The following is a 23,472-nucleotide window of genomic DNA, read 5'->3' as shown; positions in this document are numbered from 1 at the left end:
CCCTCCTGCCACCTACTGGTGAAGTATTAGAATTACACTATTCCGCTGGCTTCTGAGACTGAACATCTATGGATAAAATTTATTTCCTTAATCATAATATTGACAAGCGGTCTGTTTTACAGTTAGCAGTAGTTTCTCCGACAGAGCTATGCATGTTTTTGTACAGCACACTGTGCAATTTGGTGACTTTTTGTTAATATATGCTAAACAAAATAAACAAGAAATTCCTTTATTGTCGTACAATGGGGAAATTCGGGCGTGACAGCGGCAAAGACTCGTACACAGAGTTACACGCTAGATAAGCAATGGGAAACAAAACAAAACGAAACGAAAATAAAACCAGAATAAGTATTGTACAATTATTGATCAATTCAATTAAATTGTATTTATATAGCGCCAATTCGTTAAACATGTCATCTCAAGGCACTTTCCAAAATCAAATTCAATCAGATTATACAGATTGTGTCAGATTATACAGATTATTAAAAAAATAAAATAGGCGTGACTGCCGTCCTCTTTAAACTTTTGTTTGAAATCTATCTATCTATCTATCTATCTATCTATCTATCTATCTATCTATCTTAGATAGATAGATAGATAGATAGATAGATAGATAGATAGATAGATAGATAGATAGATAGATAGATAGATAGATAGATAGATAATTTGGGATATAATAATAGCAGTTAGGTAGGGAATATAATTAGGTTTTACAGTGAACTATAATCTGTTCAAACTGTAAATTAGCTCAGACTTTGTTCTATCAGCAAATATCGCATTGTCATCCAACAAATCGATATAACATTGTATTGTGAAAAAGGTGGTGATTTACATCCCTGCTGTTTTGTAGACTTTTCCTCCTTCTCGTTTATTATCAATTCCCAGGTTGATAGGGTTGTTAAAAAAACACCACCACTTTCTTTAAAGACATATTTAAAAACCCTCTTTTAATGAAAACAAAAATAAAGAATGTGGTGGTCCTAAAGTTCCTTGTTGTGTTTAACTCCCAGTATACAGATCTGGTATTTCAAGGGTTTCTAAAAGGCTAAAAAAAAATAAAAAAATTCCTAAATTCTTTTTAGGATTTAGGACTGGCCTTTCAGTAATACTGTTTCATATTAGGTCAGTATGGGATATCAAATCTGCATCTGATTACTTGGTTTTGTTAGCAAAAAAAATATTGAATATGCCTGAATTATATGCCTGAATTATTTTGTGAATAGTCAGATTTATTCAACTACTATTCGTTTTTGTGGCTTATGATGACCTTCATTGTGAATTGGTCGAGTAAAAATAAGAGATTAGTGATCTAAACAAGAACCTTTGGAAGTAATATACAGAATAAAACAGCCCTAGTTTCCTGATCTTTCAGTTTACTTACAGGTTACTTACTTGCAATTTTATGGAATCTAACCAATACGTTTTTCTAAGAAGTACATTTAAAACAAAAATTCAGGTAATATCAAATTGTTGCTTTGAAAATAGGTTGATAACTTTGATACTGGTATCTATTTATCTGCTACTGGCATAAGGGAGATGAAAGCCTCAGGGTGCAACGTTATAAATTTAACCTGACGGTGGCGCTAGACAGTCATGAAGATGTAATCTGAGTTTATGTGGAAACAATCGATTTATACTGATAGTTTCATTTTCTTTTAATTTACTTACCACATAATCTTCTTTTCTCATCAAACTCAATCTTGTCTGGCCTCTGATAGGGCTTTTCTCATTTAAAGGTGACATTCAGCACGTCTCGTGATTTCCATCAAACAATATTGCAAACATTGAACTTTATCTCTGTGTTTGCAATTTGCTGCCGCTGGTCCTATAATTAGAATATCACAATTTGTTTCAGAAATTCCACTAAAAAAGTGAAACGTGTATATTATATTCATTACACTCAGACTGATATATTTCAAGTGTTTATATCCTTTAATTTTCATGATTATAATTGATAATTATTGAAAACCCTAAATTCAATATCTCAGAAAATTAGAATATTGGATTTTCAGAAATGTTGGCCAGCTGAAAAGTATGAACATGAAAAATATGAGGATGTACAGCAGTCAATAATTTGTTGGGGCTCCTTTTCCTTTCCATTTCCCTGCATTACTGCAGCAATGCGGCGTAGCATGGAGTCGATCAGTCTGCTCAGGTGTTATGAGAGCCCAGGTTGCTCTGATAGTGGCCTTTAGCTCTTCTGCGTTGTTAGGATCTGGCCTGTGAATATAATATTGCAAACATTGAACTTTCTGTCAGTGTTTGTAATTTATACTTGAGATATTGCAGGATAGAAAACATAGTGAGTTTGAAGGATACCAGCTTCACCATCTTAACTGAACAAAATTATAAATCTGAATTTATGCAGTCTTTAGTTACTCTGCAAACTCAGACTTCTCATAACATTAAACCTGAAAGGAATTTCTCACATACATTTTTTAAATTAGGGTATAACCGTGGTGTACCTGAAATTTCATCAACAAATTATCCCTTCCTTCACTGCTTGCATCAACAATGAAATTTGTTAATTTTAAGTTAATCATGCGTTAAAGGGCATATTTCATCATATTGCGCTACCAGAAAACAATCAAATCTAAAAGGTAGTGACATAAATTAATCACAATCTGCTCTTCCACGTTTTCAGAACAGAGCCATTTTTGAATGTTATTTTCTGAGACAGTTTTTAGAGGCAGGTCTTTATGAACCATAATCTGCTCAGCCACATATGGATTAATAGCAAATCACAAACAGCAGCAGCCTAAAGAGTTTGTGAAGGTTGCGTCAGCGAGTCGCTCGATTTAGGTTTTGTGCTCAGGAGAAGGATGAAATGCTCTTTACAGCTACATCATCATTTTCAAGGGTTGCAATAGAAAGCAATGAATTTCCCCACTAAAATCTTCAAAGCTGTTATACTGGTTCTTGCACATACTGTATCTCCAGTGGAATAAACCGCATTTCTCTTTGCATTGTTTCCTGAACAACAACCTGGAATAAAAGGACTAAAGAAATTGAGAGGATCCAGAAGACAGACTGGGATTTATTTGATTTCTCTAGATACGGTTTTGCACTTTTAACAGTAATTACTTTAGCTTGGATGCAGTGAGGATCCAAATGAACCAGAAATTCAGTAGTTCAAGTCAACATGATCTTATATTACTTATTGCCTGTCTTCAGGACTTTGTTTTGTTGTTTTGAGCTTTATTTCGGCACTTATATTCTGCTCCCTTGATACCTGTGTATGCTGTTGGCCATTTCCTCTGTTCAACTTCGTTTACTTGACTTCCCTCACAGCTGCACCCCATTTCTCTTATTGACTCACATCACAAGATCTGAGTTAATTGGATGCATTATAATGTTCTAAAACACACTGCTTCCATGTGAGTCATTATGAAAAAACACCAAAAGAAAAAAGAAAAAAAAGAAATCAACAAACATATCAGGAGCAAGAGTCTGATGCCCAAATGTGCAACTTTCATCTGTTTATACAGTTGTGTGAAGGAACACAATGGGAATGTCCATCTATTATGCTGTTCAGGAAGGAAATGGGATAAGAATCCCAGAGATTAAGGTTTTGTTATTTTTTTGTGTCACAAATTAAATCAACCTTAGAAGAAAAACAAAAGACCTTGAGAAGACGCTGCCTGAAGAAAGTCTTTTTACTACTACTAAGTAAAAAGGTCTTTTTACTTATACATACACTTATAAATAATATTTATATCCTGTATAGCACTCCTGGATAAATGCAAACCACATTTCGTTGCTTTGTACTTGTGACAGTGCAATTACAATAAAGTTGAATTCTATTCTTGTCTATTCTAAAGCTGCACTTTCCACATGCAAACACCACTTTTAATTTGTTTGGTTCAGAGTTGCTGCCACTACATGTAACTTTGATTTTATATGCACTCTTACAGCCGTGCCTCATAAAATAAATATGCTTTCATCACAGCTTACTGTTGATGCGAGGAGCTGCCGTATCTGATCTGACAATCAACCTTGAAAAATTTCTCCGACTTGCCGAGGGGAAAGTCTGACTATTTAGGCCTTTACAATTGATTTTTCCCCATTCGGAAGCTGGGATTTCCTAGTTCTGACTGCAAATGGAACGCATCATAAGTTCCATAGATTTGTGGGCTGAGCTGTAAATGTGTAAGGCGACTTAAAAATCTGACTTGGTTACAGCAGTTCTTTTCAGGAGGAATTAAGATCCTGCAGACTACTGTGATAAGGAAACGTAAAAAAATAACAACCTGCTTATTGTTCTGCCATCTAGCAGACAGAAACAAGCTTGGTAGTGCTACTTGATAGTGAGAAAAAGTTCAGTTTAAGTCATTTTTAGTGAGAAAAAAATGGTGTCTGTTTATGCACTCTTTAAATATTGGTTATAAACTGTACTGTAGTTTGTCCCTGTAAAAAAAAAAAAAAACATTCAAAAAATATTTCACATTTAGCTAATATTTATGTTTACTTGAACCAGAGGAACTGAATATGTTAAAGATTGCATAGAGCCTTAGGAAGAAAAACAACAACACAAATTTAGTATAAATACTAGATTCTTTATTTAAATATTGTACATATTTTAAAACATACCGATATTTACATAAATTAGACCTGCATTATTACACTGTAGACCTCTAGGCGTATCGTTCACACTCTGGCTTGAAAGAAGACAATCATACCATCAGACTGCAGAAGCACCTTTGAAAACGGCGTAACGTGAGATAAAAGACAAGAGGCAGAAGAGGAAGGACGGGGACGATTCATTTACATCAAACACTGGGATAGAGACACCAGCAGACACCAGGCAAGCTTGCAATGACAGGAAAGGCCTCTTGCTTTACAGGTCTAGCTTTTAAGGCTGAAACTGTGCTCACCCTTCATCGTGTGAAAAATGTAAAATGGTCCTGTCAGCATAAAGGAAAAAAAAAAAAGAAGAAGAAAAGAACCAGGCGGGCAGCAGGAAAGTAATATTTAAACAACCGCTTCTGTTTTGTCATGAGAAAAGAGGACCGGTTAGACCCAAACAACGAAGTTTGATCATGCATAACACAAACCTTTGATTGCTTTACTGCCCCCTAAAAAATAAAAAAATACCCCCGTGAACTGAATAATCTCTAATGCATAGCACACAAAGAATCAGCTGTAACTGTACCATCAAAAGTACCAATATTATTATCCCCAGTGCTTACAGTGCATGTTATCGGGCAATATGGCTTTCCTTTTTTGGTTGCTTGTGTCGTGCTTACAGCTATCCACTCACATGAGACACGCAGAGCTAAGCGCGGAACAAAAGACGAGACGACTTTTACTCGATCGCACTCTTTTACGCACACAAAACCTTCCAACCAAACGCGGTATTGCTGCGTGAACAAAGCAAGGATGATATACGAGGAGAGTGGTTCTTTGGCGCACATGCTGTAAAACTGACCAACTACAGAGTCTGTCCAAAGCCTTTTGGACGAGGCTAGAGACAAAAGGAGAAATTATAATGGAGAGTGCAATCCGTATCCAGTGTATGCATTTATAACCATGCATGTGCCCTGCTTCGCGTTCGTTTGACGGCTGTGGAAGGAGCCGGTGTCATGGGTGAAATTCTGAATGGTTTGAGTTTTCAGAAACACCTGCAAAGAAGCCATGGGGGAGAAAAATGCAAGATCATTTTTTTTATCTTTAAATGACTTTTACGTTTTGATAAGAAAACAAAATATAGAAAGTTTTAACAGTTTTGGTGGCTTCTCGTCTGACCCTCAGTAGTGATTTGACAGAAAAGCTATTGGTGTTATGTCTTTAATGAGAGAATTTTTTTTTTGTTTTTAAGACAAATTAATTTTTTTTCCCCAAGAACGACGACTTAGATAAAAAAAATAAAAATAATAAAACCTGCACATGTATATCTTTTTTTAAACACTTTTCAGACAAAACGTTAAAAATAAAAATCCATTAATTTATTCCTGGCCCATCATTGCAACTACAAGTATTCCCAGCTGCTAGCTTTAGCATTTTTGAGATAAACATCAACATTCAAGACTTCTCACACATACCGCGCTCACACATCAGCATCACTCCAACCATACAGCGGATGGCCAATATATATGGCAAGCTGTTTCTGTATATCTATCTATATAGATATATGTAAATATTCCTTGATGTCAGCCATCTTTTTCACCTGCTAGTATGCAACTCACTGACGTCTGCTAAAGTAGAGCAAAAGGTCCCAACTAATAAGACTTTTTTTGAGGACCAGACCAAACGACTTGTCAATTTAGTTGACTTGTTGCTGCCTACTATTTACTCGCTAGTTGGTTTAAACCAGTCTCTCTTGCAAATGAGACGTCATGTCACAATAGGACTCACTTCTAAAAATAAAGGTTATGAATGGATGAACTAGTCAACTAGTGCACTAGTAAATAAGTTTGGGCAAAAAGCCTGTAACTAGAACAAGTTGACTACCGGTAGGTAAAATTGTAGGTTGCCCTAGGTTTGTGTTCAAATTTCATGGTAAGTGGTAAATTAGGGGCCATAAATTATGTTGACTAGTTAAGATAGGATTTATTATGGCAACTAGTAAACTAGCATGAGTAGTTAGGTCTAGTCATCTGTTATTGCAGCAAAAACCTTTTAGTGGAGACTTCGGCACCATTGGTGCAGCACTTTGGCTGACTACTAGGACTAGTTGTAAAATTGCTGCCAACTAGTTAACAAGTTAGGCATTTTAATCAACTAGTTAAATACGATTTCAGCCACTAGTTGGGTCTAGTCATTGACAAGTACCCCGCCTCTCGCCCATTGACAGCTAGAGATAGGCACCAGCACCCCTCGCGACCCCACAAGGGATAGACATGTTAAGAAAATGGATGGATAATTAACATGTTAGGATTTTCAACAACTAGTTAATTAGTATGAGAGATACCAGTTTGGTCTAGTCATCTGCTAGTATAGCAAAAAATCCTACCAGTTGGGACTTTTGTGTAACCGGTCGAGCAATTTCCGATTCCTCCTAGTTAGACAAAAGAGCCACTAGTTGGCATAAAAAAAAAGTTTGAGTACTAATATGAGTGTTTTTCTGAACTACTGCATTACAATACTAACCTACTAGGAGCCAACGTAGAGGTGCAATGTAGCCGTGAACTAGTCGACAAAGATTCCTACCGATTTCAAGGATATCGAACAGGTTGCCCCCGCCGACAATCCTCGCAAACATCTTGTTCGTTTCAGCAAGTGTGGAAGTGATTAAATTAAAGATTATCATCTAGGCATAGAAATGTGTTCGTGAACTCCTACACGAGCAACCGACGAGCTCTTTGCCTCATCGGTCAAACGACAACAGAAATATAGTCCTAAAAAACTAAATATTTACAACCTGTCAAGATGTGCGCATCAACAGCTCCCTAAGCTAAGTGACAACACCGGATTAACCTTCCCAACGCAAAGAGTTACACTTTCGCTTTACAGCTACCTTTTGACATTCCCAACCCCGAGGCACTGAAACCCAAACGCCACGCCCTACTCCTCGTCAACACCTATGCTTTCCCACACAAGCACCCTCAGGGTAATATATGTGCTTACTTTAAGCAAGATGGGAGCAAATAATGTAATAGATGCTGGATAGCAACGTTCAGTGACCTGCTCAACCGCTACTCTCAAAACACGTCCAAATGCATGGCTTACTCCTTAATAATGACTTTTTTTTGTTTGTTTTTTTTAGACATAAGGGCTACTCTCAAGTAGAAAACACGTCGGTCTGTTCCTTTCCATCCCCTACAGTTTGTCCGATGACATTGCGTGAGACACGGGGAGTGATTTCAGCACCTGCTGCGTCATGATCCACATGAATATACCCGAGCTGCCTGCTGCCCAAGCACCAAATTAAAACGGCGGAAGGAAACGAAAAGAAGCAAAAGCTGAAATTCAGCCACGCCGTGAGGAGTGTGAGTCGTGTAGGTGGGCCTCCGCCTGTCGGCCTGCGGTGCATGTTGGGAGAGCTGCAGGTGGAAGACTCGGGCAGGCGGCAGAGAAAGACAAGTCCAAGAGCAGCACACGCACTTTTAGTCTGTATATTCGGCCACTATAGACAACAGCACCGTTATATCATCTGGTTTTCCTCCTGCAAAAAAAAAAAAAAGGCAAGATTTTCTGTTAGGGAGTCCGAAAGAATAATCTTAGTTTTGTTTTCCAACTTTTCTTAACGTTCCCATTACAGGTGCTGTATTTAGCGTCCTCACCTCTTACATTCAGACCATTGTCACAGGCAAACTGTGCAAAAGGGGACATGTAATTGGGATCGTAAGCAAGGTCGTGAGCTTGCTTCGCGATGCTTTGTGCCGTCTGCAGTACGCTGTCGTAGTTTGAATTCTGATGACAGGAAAAACCGAATCACTCAAATGCACATGGGGGTTTATTTGGGTGTAAAGAAAAAAATAATATGAAAAAATGAAATCCTTTCCCAAACGTGATACCTTGAGTTTTTTGAGCTCCTGAAGAATCATGTAGTCTGGCATGTTGTCGAAGAGGCCGTCTGTTGCCGTTAAGATGATGTCACCGAGCTGCACGTCAAACGACGAGCTGTCGGCAGCTTCAGGGCTGAAAGAAAATTTAAAAAAAGGAAAAGAAAATGTCTTTTGAGTTAAGCATTTTGAGTTATTTGACACTTTCCACTACATATTAAGTAGGAAAGATGCCTAAAGTATCCTTTAGACGTCAACCGACACATGGGCCGGCAGATATTTGCATTTTTCTTCTTGTGTTGGTATTGGCCGATATACAGAGCGGAGATACAGAGCGGTCGGTAGTGTTGTAAGACTGAGTGGCAACAACAGCAAGGGTAGGTTTTTCTACTTTTAATTTGTTTTAACTGTTTAATTTAATTGCATCTGCCCTTTAAAGGTCTGCCTCTGTCTGACTGCGAGCCGGAGGGAACAGCGGCGCGTCTGTTTCACTCTGAGAACGGGCTGGTCATCAATGTCTTTTTGCTCTGTCACTGAAACTAGCGTGTCAGCGTTGCTTCATTAAATGGTGGCCGAGCCGCTTACAGTCAGGATAGGACTCGTTTCCCACCGTCTAAAAACCCACGTCTGTACTCCACCTGGCGAGATGTGCATGTGTGCGTTGCCATGGAGAATCATGTAAAACAATTACCAACCACGACGCGTACAGCATCCAACCTTACATAAAATAAGGTCCATACACTGCAGCGGTGGTCGGTGCTTTTAATCCTCCTGAACTAAAGAAGCTCTTTTCTCGCTGCAATGCGCTCATTAAATGCGAGCAAAGTGCAGACGTGAGTCGCAACGCTGTTTTCCCCCCCCATTTAGAACTGTGGCCTGAAGCTGACTGTTAACGTTCGCTGGTTTAAACGCAGTTTCTGCCGAGCAGGAAAGACCCCCCCTCTCTCTCTGTGTCCGTCTTTGACAGCTTTGTGAGTTTAATTTCGAACTGTAGTAGTGGGATAATACAACATGGTCATTTTATTTTATCTGGAAATAAAATGAAACTGTTTAATATACAAACCAAACAGAAAGTGTAGTACTAAATAAAACTATAGTGAATTAATGTTTTTGTTTCTCTGAACAAATGTATGAAGTAATGTCGGCTTTAAGAATCGGCTCCCATTGCTTAACAGCTTTATAATAATAACCAGAAGAGATGCCAGTATCCATGCCCCCCCCCCCTTTGTTTTTTTTATTTTTTATAAAACTTTAATCGAACACTTCCATAAAACAAGTACATTCTCCATTACTTCTGCAAACAGTGTGCTGCTCTGTGACGTCTCCTTCTGTTATCTGCGCATGCGGCTCAGTTTGCGGCCTCGAACCGTTCAGACAGCAGAAAGATGGCGGTCACATTTAATAGCAGTATGAATCAGCCACCTCACAAAACATCTGATGTCAGCAAAAAAAAATCGGCATTGAGCATAAAGACCTGCAGTCTGAAGTTGGACAAGAAGGCCTGGCTCTCAGTCTCCGCTCTAATTCATCCCAAAGGTGTTTTATTGGGTTGAGGTCAGGAGTCAGACCAGTAAGGCCATCAACAACAAAGTTTCTCATGTCTTTGTGCATTGGTGCAGTCATGTTGGAAGAGGAAGGGTCCGTTTCCAAACTGTTCCCACAACGTAGGGAGCCTTCTCAGACTGGAAGGGGAACCTCTTCTCTGAACTGTGGTTTTGTCATCCAACATGTGGGCTTAGGTGGACGGCCATGTCTTGGTAGCTTCCCAGGTGTGCTGCAGTTTTTATGTTTATTGATCGTGTTCTTTAAGATGTTCAGGGTTAGGGGTATGTTCCTGCATCTTCATGATGCTAAGGTTCTCTGAAAAGCCTCTGAGGTCTTCAGAGAACAGCCATAGTTACACAACGATTAAATAACGCACCGGGTCTAAATACAAATCAATGTCAAGCTATTTAGCTATTTATTTGTGAAAACATGTTGCGACCCACATACAAATTTGCCTCTGCTTCACAATCCTGCTCTACTCTGTGTGTGTCCATCACAAAAAAATGTAATAAAAATAAAATCATGGAAATGTGTGGCTGTAACATAACAAAAAGCACAAAGGATTTAAACTACTACAAAATACTTTTGCAAGACACCACAGGTAAGTAGTATGTATTGACACGCTTTTAAATATGCAGGTAAACACAAGCAGTGTCTTTGCATTAGACGAAGAGAGGCTCTTGGGTACCGATATCATAGACATGAGTCAACTTCCATGTCTCACAAAGCCCGTTCGTGATTTAGGATTTTATGTCCAGATAGCACACCGCTGATATAAACCACCCTAAAATAACATCTGTCTGTTACATCCTAAATATTAGAGGACTTCAAACGGACAACCAGGAATAATGAAGTACCGATTTCAACCTAGCTGCTGTTTTAAAAACAAACCGTCACCTTCTAAGTTGAAAAAGGTAGACAAAGATAGACTTAAAGATGCTTTGTGTGCCGCTTTTAATACAACACTGAGGATTTATCTACTAACCTGTCACTGAGCACAACTCCCTCAGCTCCCGGAGGAGCGATGGACAGTTGGAACGGCGTGTTGAAATAGTGCTGCTGTTCATCTGAACGATGGATCACCTCTCCCCCTCGCACCACAAGGAAGCCCGAGTCTCCAAGGTTACACGTGTGGAGCCGGTGACTCCTTCGGTCCAGAACGACAATGCAGGCTGTGCTGCTTCCTAGAAACACGGGAATAAGATAATCATGAGGGCAAAAGCACGTAAACAAAGCAAGCCATTATAAAAAAGGACATTTGCAAATACGGAAAGGCGCGAGTCAGTTTACGCTGGATTCTTTTTTTAGTTCATATAATTGTGCTGAATATCACATTTCTGTATATATAGGGTGGAACAGAGAGGAAAGACAAGGTCACAGGCTGTGCTTTTCCCTTCCAGATTCCAGACCCCACTAACCTTGAGCCTGGAAGGTCGAGCACCAACCTTGTCACAGGTTCCTAAAATATAATTAGAACCTTTCACGACGAGACAGGAGCCACTGGATGCCCAAATCGGCTCTTAGCCAGAGACGCCGAGCCTCAGAGGAAATGTGACCTCTGTCACATGTCTGACCTGACCCTGCGTTTAAAATCTTTACAACCCCTCGCTCTTATCAGTTACAGATGGATTCCTGGCCTATTTTGGACCTGGCTAGTAGGGCTGGGTATCATCTAGGATGAGCCGATTCGATACGATTCTCGATACACAGCTCACGATACGATACGATTCTCGATACATAGCTCAGCTTGATTTGATTCCAATATCGATATTTATTACTTTGAATTAATGCTCAGTGATTCAATCACCAAAATCAGCCAAATATTATGTTTATGTTCTATTTATTGATCACAGACATATTAACAGGAAAATAAAGTGCATTTGCTTCAATGCATTTAACGTGTCACAGAAACCAAAAATGTGCCCAAACATCTGATTTTAGGGACAAAGGAGCTTCTAAAATCCTGTCGGCCGTTCCACAAATTCGTCTCACTTGCTCTCCTTCGCTGTGAACTGTAATGGTTGCGCTGTAATAACGCCCCCTAGAGGTTGGGAGGTATATCGATATTGAAAGCCAGAATATCGATATTAAATCGTTTTTAAAAATATCGATATTAATCTTTATATCGATTTTTATGCACAGCCCTACTGGCTAGTGGCAAAATATGAAATGTTTGGAATGTGAAAACTTTCATGGCCTAACCAAGGGTTGACGTAATTTAGATTACGTAATTTAAATCAATAAAAATTCAAACTATTAAGAAAAAAACCCAAGCTGAAGCTGAAATCCTGCAACAAAACTCTAATATAATTAAACACTTATCCTATAATTGTTCGTCTTACTATATTCCTCTAGGTTTTCTTCTAGATAAAAAACAGCTGATAAATTCAACTCTGTTTAATGTAAAATATCATGCGAGCCTCTCGACAGCAGTGCTCCAGTCTGACTCATACTGCAGCTATTTAAGTATAGCTTTCAGCACAGCTCGCTCCACAGATTACTGTACAGACCATCCCTGGTGTACAGACTGTTCAGATGTTACGGTCTCCGTGTACTCACCTAGCAGAGGAACTTTGTTCTGTAGCAGCTCATAATAACCAGAGGTGAGAATCCCCACCGGATTAGTGGGAGTGAAGCGTCCCTCCTTCACCAGTCGCTCGCAGGTTCTCATCAAGGTGGCAGAGAACTGAGACGGGTCAACGCCGTAATCCCGCCAGCCACCTACACCATCTGCCACACCTATGAGGCAGAGAGAAAAAAAAAAAAGACAATTAAAAGAAATCTGTATCTGGGTCTGCCTCAGCAGCCTTGTTTTGAATGTGATTAATGTGGTTATTTATAGATAATCAAGTAAAAATACAGATTGAAGTCTGTCTTTAGTTTTGGAAACTAAACTAATATATATAGCAGACATGAGAAAAAATATTTAGATTTTACACGTTTTACTGGGATTTTTCCACTTTGTGCACAACTGTGAGGTACAAAAAAATTCCAGCTAAGAAGTGTGATGTACATTTATCTGACTCCCTCAATCAAGACTCGTTCAATGAAGCCTTTGCTGCCAATTGTTGACCGTATGCCTCTAAAAACTTTGAAAATCTACAGGCTGAACCTTTTGCCCTTTCCTCTTAGCAAAATAGCTCAATTTCATAGGATTAGATGGAGAGTGTCTGAACATAAATAGGTAATACTTGACATGGATTCTCTGTTAGACAGCAATCAGCACTTTGACTGGTCCGATCTAATACATGAATATTCTTTAACTAACTCCATTGAATGTCTGGCAGTAAATCTGTGTTCCTACTAAAAGGTGAGCCTCCACCCCAGTCTTTTCCGCCTCTAAAAGGTTTTCTTATATAGGGTTATTTTATATTTAGCTCCGTTAATGTACAAGTCCACTCTGGCCAGCTTCTCTGTCTCTACTGAAGAAAGCGATTCCCACAGCATGATGCTGCCACCACCATGTACTCAGTAGAAAGACTACCAATTAGGTGAATTCAGATGGCAATAACTGGAACTAGATTTTAGGAACGTCACAGTAAAAAAGGAACCAAATAGAAATGTACATCACAATACAAATCACACTTGTCGGATTCTTGCTTGGGAAGCCACTTTGAAAACCGCGTTCCTTATTATTTAAAACACACGCCCTACTTTGTGTTGGTCTATGAAGAAAAACACACAATAAAACCCTTCAATGTTTGCAGTTGTAACATGGATGCGAAAAAAGTTATAGCTGTGAATACTACAAGGTAGAGAAAATATTTTCAATCCATCGAAAATAAGACACGAGCTGAAACAAACCAAATCTGAGTGCCTAATCATTGAATACCTACAACAGGTGCAGGATAGTTATGAATTACATTAGAAAATCATTTTTAATGATTGTATCTAAGCCAAAACAATAATATAAGACTGTAACTCCACACTACTCCAGACATTTGAACTGAGAAAGCTTTCTGGATGGGAAGCGAAACTTCTTCAGACTTTGGGAAAAAAAGCTGTTTTGGAATCATTTCTCCAGTTTAATAAAATACTACAGCTGAATCACCATCACTGTATTTGGTACAACAAGAAAAAAAAGCGAAACTAAACTGGAACCTGGGGGGGATTCCCTTCACATCCATTCACTGTTAGCCAGAACAAAGAACAAAGCTCTCACATTAAAACGTTCCTCTCCATTACCAGCTAATGATGATGATCAAACTATTTCACAACATTACAATAGCCCACAACGGCGTGTCTGGAGGATGCATTTTAAAAATAATACGTGCTTTGAGGCGTCCAAGCAAACCACGTGGTCTGTGCCCGTGTTTGCCCTCGTGCCGGCGAGGACAAAAAGCATTGAGCGGAGGCCACCGCTAGCAATATGGCTGCCTCCACGCTCAACCATTCTGACCTCTGCAAGACATTGTAGCTATCGGTCCGATGCTTCTTAAAAGAGCACTTTGCCGTCATATTTAAGCGCAATGCTGTTTATTTAACGGCCCCCGTGATTTTATGGATTCGGCTCCCCGCTTGATCGTTGCGTCGGAGCTAATCTAGGTGAAAGGTCATTCGGTGTTTTAAAGGGGGGAAAAAACAACAACAATGCACATAAATAGAACATAACCGGGTTCTGTTTTAAAAATAAGATCCCAAAACTAAATATGCATATAACAGGTGATTATTGCATGCGATTTTGCTGCAAGACAGACAAGATCAGGTTTGTCAAGCTCCTGTGGAAGCTGCAGGGGGGGCAAACGGAGTGGGGGGGTTGTTTTGTTTTTATCCGAGTGATCGGCACACGTGCGGGCTGGATCACTGAAGGTCACCCCAGCTCACAGAGCATTTCCCCCCCCATTTTAGAAAGCTTACCTAAAACATCGGCGCCCCTGTACCGCGCTATGAAACAGGCATCATCGCCGTAGCACATCCCTTTCTTCAGGATCCCTTTACGAAAGTCTTTACCGAAGCCATAGCTGGCGGAGATCAGGCTGTAGTCCCGACCGTCTGTCTGAGAGAGTCCGCCCAGGACAGCCCTGGCTACCAGTCTGCCATAAGACAATACAGATAACATCCCCAGCAAGGAGAATCCCCGTCCTGATTAGTGGCCGAACACGCTGCTCCCTTCTTTCTCTCTCTCCCAACCAGCCCGACCACCTGCCTGCGAGTCCTCGGATCAACCCGGCTGTCCGTTCTTTGCTCTTATCCGTCCATTAGCCCCCCAACAGGCCCCGCCGCTGTGAGAAAACAAAGACGTTCCCCCGGCTGATTCTCGGAGCTTTTCGTCCCGACTGCTCGGCGTGTCGTTTATGTCTCCGGCGTGCCGCTCTCAGTCACTGCAGTTCCTCCGCTGGGCTCCCTCCTCACCGACATGTTGCTACCGGACACAAAGCTACGAGAGAACATACGGGCGTCTGACCGTTTACTACCGCTGCGTCACTGCGTGCGTGAGGTTGTTTGCTTCCGACGCGCATGCGCCCGAGAGGAGAACAGAGATCAAGGACGGAGAAGACGTCATGCCACCTTCACGCCTCTTTTTGAACACAGGCTTATTTTTCTTTATTTGGAGGATTATGTTAGAAATAAAATAATCATAATTAGCTTCAAAATTATACATACACCTGACCTGCCAGGTTTAGATAAACATAGTCTTAATTCAACCAAGAAGTTTATTTCTTATAGGAAATGACACAGGCATTAGAATAAGGTACCAGAGTATCAACATTTAAAGGGAATTAATTTGCTTTTATCTACATGGCAAAGATCTTTATTAGATTACAGCAATTAAGTCCTCCCTCTCACTAGATTTTTGACGGTTTTCACTGGTATTTTGACGATTTATCTTTGGCAATAAGCTTCAGATCTTTGAAGCCTTGATCTTTAGCTCCCTCAGATCATCAGATCCTCTTAGTGATTCAACTGGACCACTAAGTGTCGATGACTTCCAGTTAGAAAAAAAAACAAAAACAAAAAAACAGCTTATGCATGTAATGCACTTCAACATAAAGGATGCACGTTTTCAAATGTTCATTTGTTTAAATAAATAAATATTACCCTTTATTCAAATTCAATTCAAAAACACTTTATTGATCCCAAAGGGAAATGATCTGTTTGACTTTATAGTCCCACAAAGGGGCAATAAAGGGAAATGAACAAATTAGTTGATGATTGTAGTTTTTATTTACAGGTGTAAAAATATCGACATATAGAATTAGTACATTAAGTACTTTTATAATAAAGATAGCCTATGGAATACATGTTAGCATACATATTATCAACAGTTGGTCTTAAAATAAGCCCTTAAATATTCCTAACATCTTCATCACGTTTTCAATCTGTACACCAGGTTTTCGTTTAATTTATCTTGTAGACACTGTGCTCTTTTGTCCAAAGATTCTTTTTAAATACTTTTAAAACCCCACTTATTGTTCTGATTCTGATAATTAAAAAAAAAAAAAATGCAAATTCTAAGTTATCAGAGTCATCGCAAAAGCAAACAAGTTTAAATCGGAAAACTAAAAAAAATCCATTGACGCCCTCTAGAGGACAGCGTCTAAAGGTGTCTTGCTGTTGAACATATTCCATAAAGTGTACACAATTATGGTTTGACTGCTGATTGCATATAAAGATTTTACACTGACTGATTTATAAGAAGAGTAAATGATCTTTGACATTTTGTATTAAAACATGAATGAAAGAAGATGAACTGCTTGTTCTTTTAACTGCTACTACATTTACATGATTCTCTTTCAATAGATGACAGTCTTATTTAATACAGACAATAATCATCCAAATATGACAGGGCATGATCAATATATATCTATATCTATATCTATATATATATATATATATATATATATATATATATATATATATATATATCTATATATATATATATATATATATATATATATTAGTGTTGCGTCAATGCCATTTTTTGGCCTCGATACCAACCGATACCCGATACATGGCTGTGCAGTATCGGCCGATACAGATTCCATACCATACCATAATTCCATTTAGGTACACCTTGCTAGTACCGGTTTGAACCCCCTTTTGCCTTCAGAACTGTCTTGATCCTTCGTGACATAGATTCAACAAGGTACTGAAAACATTCTTTAGAGAGTTTGGTCCATATTGACATGATAGCATCTTGCAGATGCTGCAGAATTGTTGGCTGCACGTCCATGATGCAAATCTCCCATTCCACCACATCCCAAAGGTGCTCTATTGGTTTGAGATCTGGTGACTGTACAGACCATTTGAGTGCTGTGAACTCATTGTCATGTTCAAGAAACCAGTCTGAGCTGATTCATGCTTTATGACATGGCACACTATTCTGCTGTAAGTAGCCATCAGAAGATGGGTACACTGTTGTCATAAAGGGAAGGACATGGTCAGTGGCAATGCTCAGGTAGGCTGTGGTGTTGTCACAATGCTCAGGTAATACTAAGGGGCCCAAAGTGTGCCAAGAAAATATCTCCCACACCATCACACCACCACCACCAGCCTGAACCGCTGATACAAGGCAGGATGGATCCATGCTTTCACGCTGTTGACGGCAAATTCTGACCCAATCATCCAAATGTCGCTGCAAAATTTGAGACTCATCAGGCCAGGCAACGTTTTTCCAATCTATTTTCTATTTATGTGGTAAAATAACTGTCAATAAAAACCTATGTGTAGATATCATAATTTGTAAATGTAAGACGATAAATGTGAATAAACCACATATCTATTTGTGAGCCTGTGTGAATTGTAGCCTGGGTTTTCTGTTCTTAGCCGACAGGAGTGGCACCTGGTGTGGTCTCCTGCTGCTGCTGTAGCCCATCCGCCTCAAGGTTCAACATGTTGTGCGTTCAGAGATGCTCTTCAACCTACCTTGGTTGTAACGAGTGGTTATTTGAGTTACTGTTGCCTATCTATCAGCTTAAAACCAGTCTGGCCATTCTCCTCTGACCTCTTGCATCAACAAGGCATTTGTGCCCACAGAACCCTCACTGGTTATTCTCTCTTTAAACCCTAGAAACGGTTGTGCGTGAAAATCCCAGTAGATCAGCAGTTTCTGAAACACTCAGACCAGCCCGTCTGCCACCAACAACAACAATGCCACGTTCAAAGTCACTTAAATCACCACCCCGATGCTTGGTTTGAACTGCAGCAGATTGTCGTGGCCATGCCTGCATGCCTAAAAGCTTTGAGTTGCTGACACATGATTGGCTGATTAGAAATTTTCGTTAATGAGCAGATGGACAGGTGTACCAAATAAAGTGGCCGGTGAATATATATATATATATATATATATATATATATATATATATATATATATATATATATATATATATATATATATATATATATATATGACGTTGTAGGATTTTTCTGTGGTAGAAATAGGTAAGTAAACGGATAAATGACCTCATCGGTTTTTTCTTTTTCCCCTGCTTGCTGTATGGTACTTAGTAGGGAGACTGGGGCAGTAACCGGAAGTACTTTCGCATGTGCACTTGTTTTGTAACAGAACATAACGGTTGTCAGGACGACCAAGTTCTGACCCAAGGTTCTCGCTGGTAGCGCCGCCCCCTCCAGACTCTCTTCTGCGACGCCTGTCAGAATTTTATATGTTTTCATGATGTAGCTATTGAGAAAGGAATTATGAAGAAAAATGTCCTAAAAATAAGTCCGTGGCTTTTCGATGGGTTGGAACTTGGAAGTAAGAACATCGCGTTCCCGCCCCCTCCCCAGTTCACCGAATGGTGCGCCCTGTAATAGAAAACAAGCGCACCCCGAGTACATAAACCCACCCTGCTGAGAGCACACGCAGCGGAGAAAGGCGGACGACAACAAACGCAGTGTTATTGAATTACTGACGAAGCTCCCACTCAAACCAGCAATTTCCAGTAAGTAACAAGCATAAAATGCGTGATGTGGTGGACTAATCCTGTTATGTTTTTTCTAATGATTTATCCCGATGAGGAAGGATGAGCCAAGGGACACTCGTCTGTTTCATTATGATAGGAATCGCTTAGTAAATGATGCAGTGACGTCAATTACTTAGTGATGAAAGATGCTTTGTGGTTATTGATGGGGCATTTATGTAGCATTAATTAAAAGGTCTTGAATCAACCAAACGCTTAAGAGATCTATGAAGTTGATCTGCGTCGAGAGACAAGAAGCTTTGTTTTCACAGTAAGGCCGATCCCTTGTGGGCCTATAATTACATCGGTAGGCTATATATTTACCAAGCGTGGCTTAAATGTCAAAATGTGATCAGCCTCTATAGCCCTTTATCTTGCAGAAAACGTAACTAAAACTAGAGCAAACAATGTTTGTTTTGTAATTTCTAATTGTTTTGTTATATTCTCTCCTTAAGGCTATGATGGGACGGTTGTTAGAAATTGGACTTTTGTCCTTGATTTTTTTGGCTCTCCTGAATCCTGCATCAACTTGGGGTAGAAAAAGCAGCAGCAGTGGAAAGAAAACGTCCAGCCATGGGAGTGGGACTCAATCGAAGCCGTCAAGCACTCAGCCCGGAAACTATCCTCGGCAGCCGCAGAGTCCCAACCGCAACCCCAATCCGTATCCCGCTGGAGGGAGTTACCCAGACCCTGGAAAAAAGAACACCAACCCGAGGCAAAATCCACCAAGCTACCCAGGAGCAGGGGGTTCCCCAAATCAGTATCCTGGAGGTAATCCTGCTGGATACCCTGCAGGAGGATATCCTAATCAACCAGGAAGGGGGAATTATCCGAATCAGAACCCACCTGCAGCAGGCTACCCAGCAGGTGGATACCCCAACCAATATCCAGGCAGAGGAGGGTCTCCTAACCAGTACCCCGCCGGAGGGAATTATCCTGCCGCTGGGGGATATCCAGCAGGTGGGTATCCCAATCAATACCCAGCAAGAGGAGGTGGTCAGTACCCTGGAGCAGGTGGTTACCCAGTCAGATCAGGAAATACAGGACAAGGATGGGGTCCTGGAGTGCAAGGTGGAAACCCAGGTGGTTATGGCGGTGGTTATGGGGGTGGTTATGGTGGTGGCTATGGGGGTGGTTATGGCGGTGGTTATGGCGGTGGAGGTGCTGGTGGTTACCCTAACTGGAACCCAAATAATAAGATCCTCAGCCCAAGGTATGGTGGAGGAGGTTATGGTGGCCCTGGCATGGGAGGATCTCCTTTCTCTCGTTCTGTGCAGGGCATGGGATATCAGCCCAAGTCGACTGGTTTTGCTAAAAAAGCCATGATGGCAGCAGGTGTTGGTGCCATCGCCGGGATGGCTGTCGGTTATGGGCTAGGGCGATTCCCTCGGCCACATTTCGGCTTCCGCAACCCCGAAGAAGAACAGTACTACAACAACTACATGTACAAGCGTTATGGGACCAAGTCAACCGATGAAAAGGACTACGGCCGCGACTACGTCTACAAACCTCCTCCACGGGCCGAGACCTACGATGCCTTCATGAAGCGCTGCATGAATAGCACTGACCTCCACAAAGGCCAAGCCTCATCCAAAAGTGATGAGGATGACGACACCGTCAGCATCGAGGAAATTGGGTACCCGGCCCTGATCAACCAGGTCAAGTCCCGGCGCTGCGTGGAGAAGTACATGGAATACTCAGCGCAGTTCATGCAGGAACGTAAGGCCGAACCGCAGTATCAGCCAAATGGAAGCAGTACTACGAGCTACGGGCTGACGCATCTTTTCACATCCAGCCTAGTGCTTCTCTCCAGCGTGCTGCTGCTGCAGTGAGGAAGAAGAGAATCATTCCTTTTAGCCACGTCCCAAATAGATTTCCCCTGCCTCCATTATAGCTGTTAACAGTAACAACCCGTGTATCTAATCTTTTCAGTCAAAGCCATAGCTGCACATTTTTACTTGCTATAACTAACCAATATTTCTGCAAAACGATGTAAACTGGAAAAGATTTTGTGCTGCACAAAGTGCGCTGACAAGATATATCTGGAATTAATTGCACCTTTTGTCTACTGATTGCTTTGACTCTCAATGCATAGTGAGGAGCAAAATTACTGATGGAAGCGAGGTTATAAATTATTAACAATGAAGATCGATGTTCTGTATGTTTGTTGGACTTCTAATAAGGGGGTGGGAGTTTACATTGTATATTTAGCATGTTATGTAATCCTCCAGAGGAATCATTCACTTGGGCAAAATATGTTCACAGGTACATTAAATTGTTCGCAGTGGAAAAAAGAGAAGGTTGCAGCTGTGGGGAAATGGTCCAAATAAAAGCGAACATTGGGTTGGAAACACTTGACTGCCCTTCTGACCCTAGTATTTCCTTTCTGTAAAACCAAATCAGCATTCAAGGGAGTGTTGTTTTAAGCCACTTCTAGTCAGCCCGGAATAGGGTTTATTGGTATTTTTGCTGAATTGGATTGTCACAAACAAAGAGCATGCACTGAAGATGACAACACAGCTGGGTAATTAGTAATGATGCTCTGAGAAAACAGATGCTGGCTGAAAAAAACATAAATAAAAACAGGGTTTTCAACGTGATCCGGACCTCACCGTTGAACAGAAAATTGTAAAGTAATAAAAAAAAAAAAAATCCTATCTTTTTCTGATCAGTGAATGCACCATAAGTAGATATCTGGTCTGGCTAATAAAAGCACTCTTTGATGTGGAAGGGTGTTACTGTGGGAAGAAGTTACTTATATTTAGTATAACTGATGTGTTTAGAGTGAAGTCAGAGAAATAATTCAAAGCTGAAATAGTAGGAGAAGCATGAAGTGGCTTCTCCTACTATTATGAATAACTACTGACTGTTTGTAGCAGAGAAGCTAGAAAAGAAAATTACCCGAATGTTGTTGATTAAATCTGAACCAGCTAAATTGGTATCGGTTGATCAAAGCTGTACAGAAATCAGAAATTGGCAGCAAAAATCTGATCCGCGCATCTTTAGTAATTAGTTGGGTGTGCATACTATATGGACCAACAAATGAATCCAGTTTTGTTCTCCCCAATGAAGGTCATGTAGGTGCAGTGTGATAATTATTTTGTCGACTCTCGTTACAAGTGGAAGTTGACCTCCATTTTTGGTTAAACAACCTGTACATCAGAAGTCTCTCCCAACGTATTCGACGGTGGAGGAAATGACTAAAATCAAAATAAGCCTGAAGGCTTTCTTTGCATGGAAAAACTGCTTTCGTTCTAAGATTTATCCGTCTCAGACATCTTGTGTGGTTACCTGTAACTTCCTGTTCTTCACCTTCAAGCTTTTGATCAGAGGACACATCAGTGGGGGGTGTTGCTACATTTCCTGCAGCTTTTGTGAACGCTCTGTGCATTGGTTGGCGGCAATGTTGGATACTTTTCATCTGCACACTGAGAAAATGACTAACTTTATAGTAATAGCCCCATGTAGTCCCTGAATATTGTGCATCTACAGAGAGGAAGTGGACGCAATGATGCTGAGAATGTTGTACAATATGCCCAGCATGAGTTTTTAGAGTAATTATTGTGCTTGTGCTAAAGCAAACCGTGGTTAATTTTTCATGTATTCCTGCACACCTTATTGTAGAAAACCTAAGCACCTGGTTTTGTTTTTGTCCAAATATCTTCCTGAATGCCTCTGTATTTTTCGATACAGTGACATTGTCATTCATCAGGGCTTGTTATTTTGTACATTTCTTGTTGATTTTACTCTTACCTCTAATGTCACACTTTAAGAAAAAAATCTAACTGGCTAATATCGGCTTTTCTGTCCTTAAGATGAGTTAGAAAAAATGCTGGTAAATGGTTAAATCATACATTTTTCCCTTTCTAAAACCCATACTTTTCCATTTTCCAATTGATTGTACGGAACCCTGTATGTGCATATTAAATGTCCCCCTTTGGTTTGTTTCTATTCATCGTGTCTTTTTACATTTCTTAAATAAATTCTCTGAATGAAATTAACTTGTTGGATTTTAACTGATTTTGGCAAGTAAGGTTTATGGGAAATAAACTTTGTTGTCATAGCATGTAGACCTCCTCTGTAGAATATCTGTAAAGTGCACTTATGTCCCTCCAGAACTGGATATTCTTTAATTACTGTAGGTTATTAAATGTAAATGTCTGGCAATGTTTTCTTGTCATTTTGAGTCTCAGTTGTGACCACTTTCTCCTATTCATCAGATGCAATTACTATTATGATTTGTATGTGAATGTTTATTTGTTAAATAAATTCAGTTCAAAAATCATTTGTCTCAGGCTAAAGTGTGATTTGACTCTATGTCTTTGACAATAAAACACTGTAATAAGAGCCCTGAAAGTCACCCCTGTTGACTGGGAACACAGTTACATATGTCCATTTAACCGAAATTTGACTTATTTCCCATTCAATCCAAAAAAAAGGGTTAAAAAATAAAACAACTTGACTTCTATTCTGTAGCTGAAGACGTTTCACTTGCCATCCAGGAAGCTTTGTCTGGAGTAATGTGGAACTCTAAGCTTTATAGGCCTGCTGGCGAGGCGTCGTTAGAGCTTGGATTTGCA

At 40.1% G+C, this 23,472-nt stretch overlaps 2 protein-coding genes across 2 annotated transcripts; one reads left to right on the top strand and one right to left on the bottom strand.

Annotated features, from left to right (window-relative positions):
• Nucleotides 1–7,848: 7,848 nt before the first annotated feature.
• On the bottom strand, nt 7,849–15,429 carry LOC105935842 (protein phosphatase PTC7 homolog). The gene is made up of 6 exons (XM_021323506.2): nt 14,847–15,429; nt 12,549–12,728; nt 10,975–11,173; nt 8,457–8,580; nt 8,223–8,352; nt 7,849–8,104 (listed from the first exon to the last, which is right to left on the bottom strand). The coding sequence occupies exons 1-6, from the start codon at nt 15,046–15,048 to the stop codon at nt 8,046–8,048; spliced, it is 894 nt and encodes a 297-aa protein (XP_021179181.1). The 5' UTR covers nt 15,049–15,429; the 3' UTR covers nt 7,849–8,045.
• Nucleotides 15,430–18,691: 3,262 nt separating this feature from the next.
• On the top strand, nt 18,692–23,177 carry LOC105935816 (major prion protein). The gene is made up of 2 exons (XM_012876387.3): nt 18,692–18,874; nt 19,348–23,177. The coding sequence occupies exon 2, from the start codon at nt 19,351–19,353 to the stop codon at nt 20,722–20,724; it is 1,374 nt and encodes a 457-aa protein (XP_012731841.2). The 5' UTR covers nt 18,692–18,874; nt 19,348–19,350; the 3' UTR covers nt 20,725–23,177.
• Nucleotides 23,178–23,472: the final 295 nt, after the last annotated feature.

This window comes from Fundulus heteroclitus, unplaced genomic scaffold (assembly GCF_011125445.2).
Source record: "Fundulus heteroclitus isolate FHET01 unplaced genomic scaffold, MU-UCD_Fhet_4.1 scaffold_70, whole genome shotgun sequence".
In the NCBI taxonomy this organism is placed as follows: domain Eukaryota; kingdom Metazoa; phylum Chordata; class Actinopteri; order Cyprinodontiformes; family Fundulidae; genus Fundulus; species Fundulus heteroclitus.
Note: the sequence above shows the minus strand (reverse complement) of the source record. Positions and strands in the feature narration are given on the sequence as shown.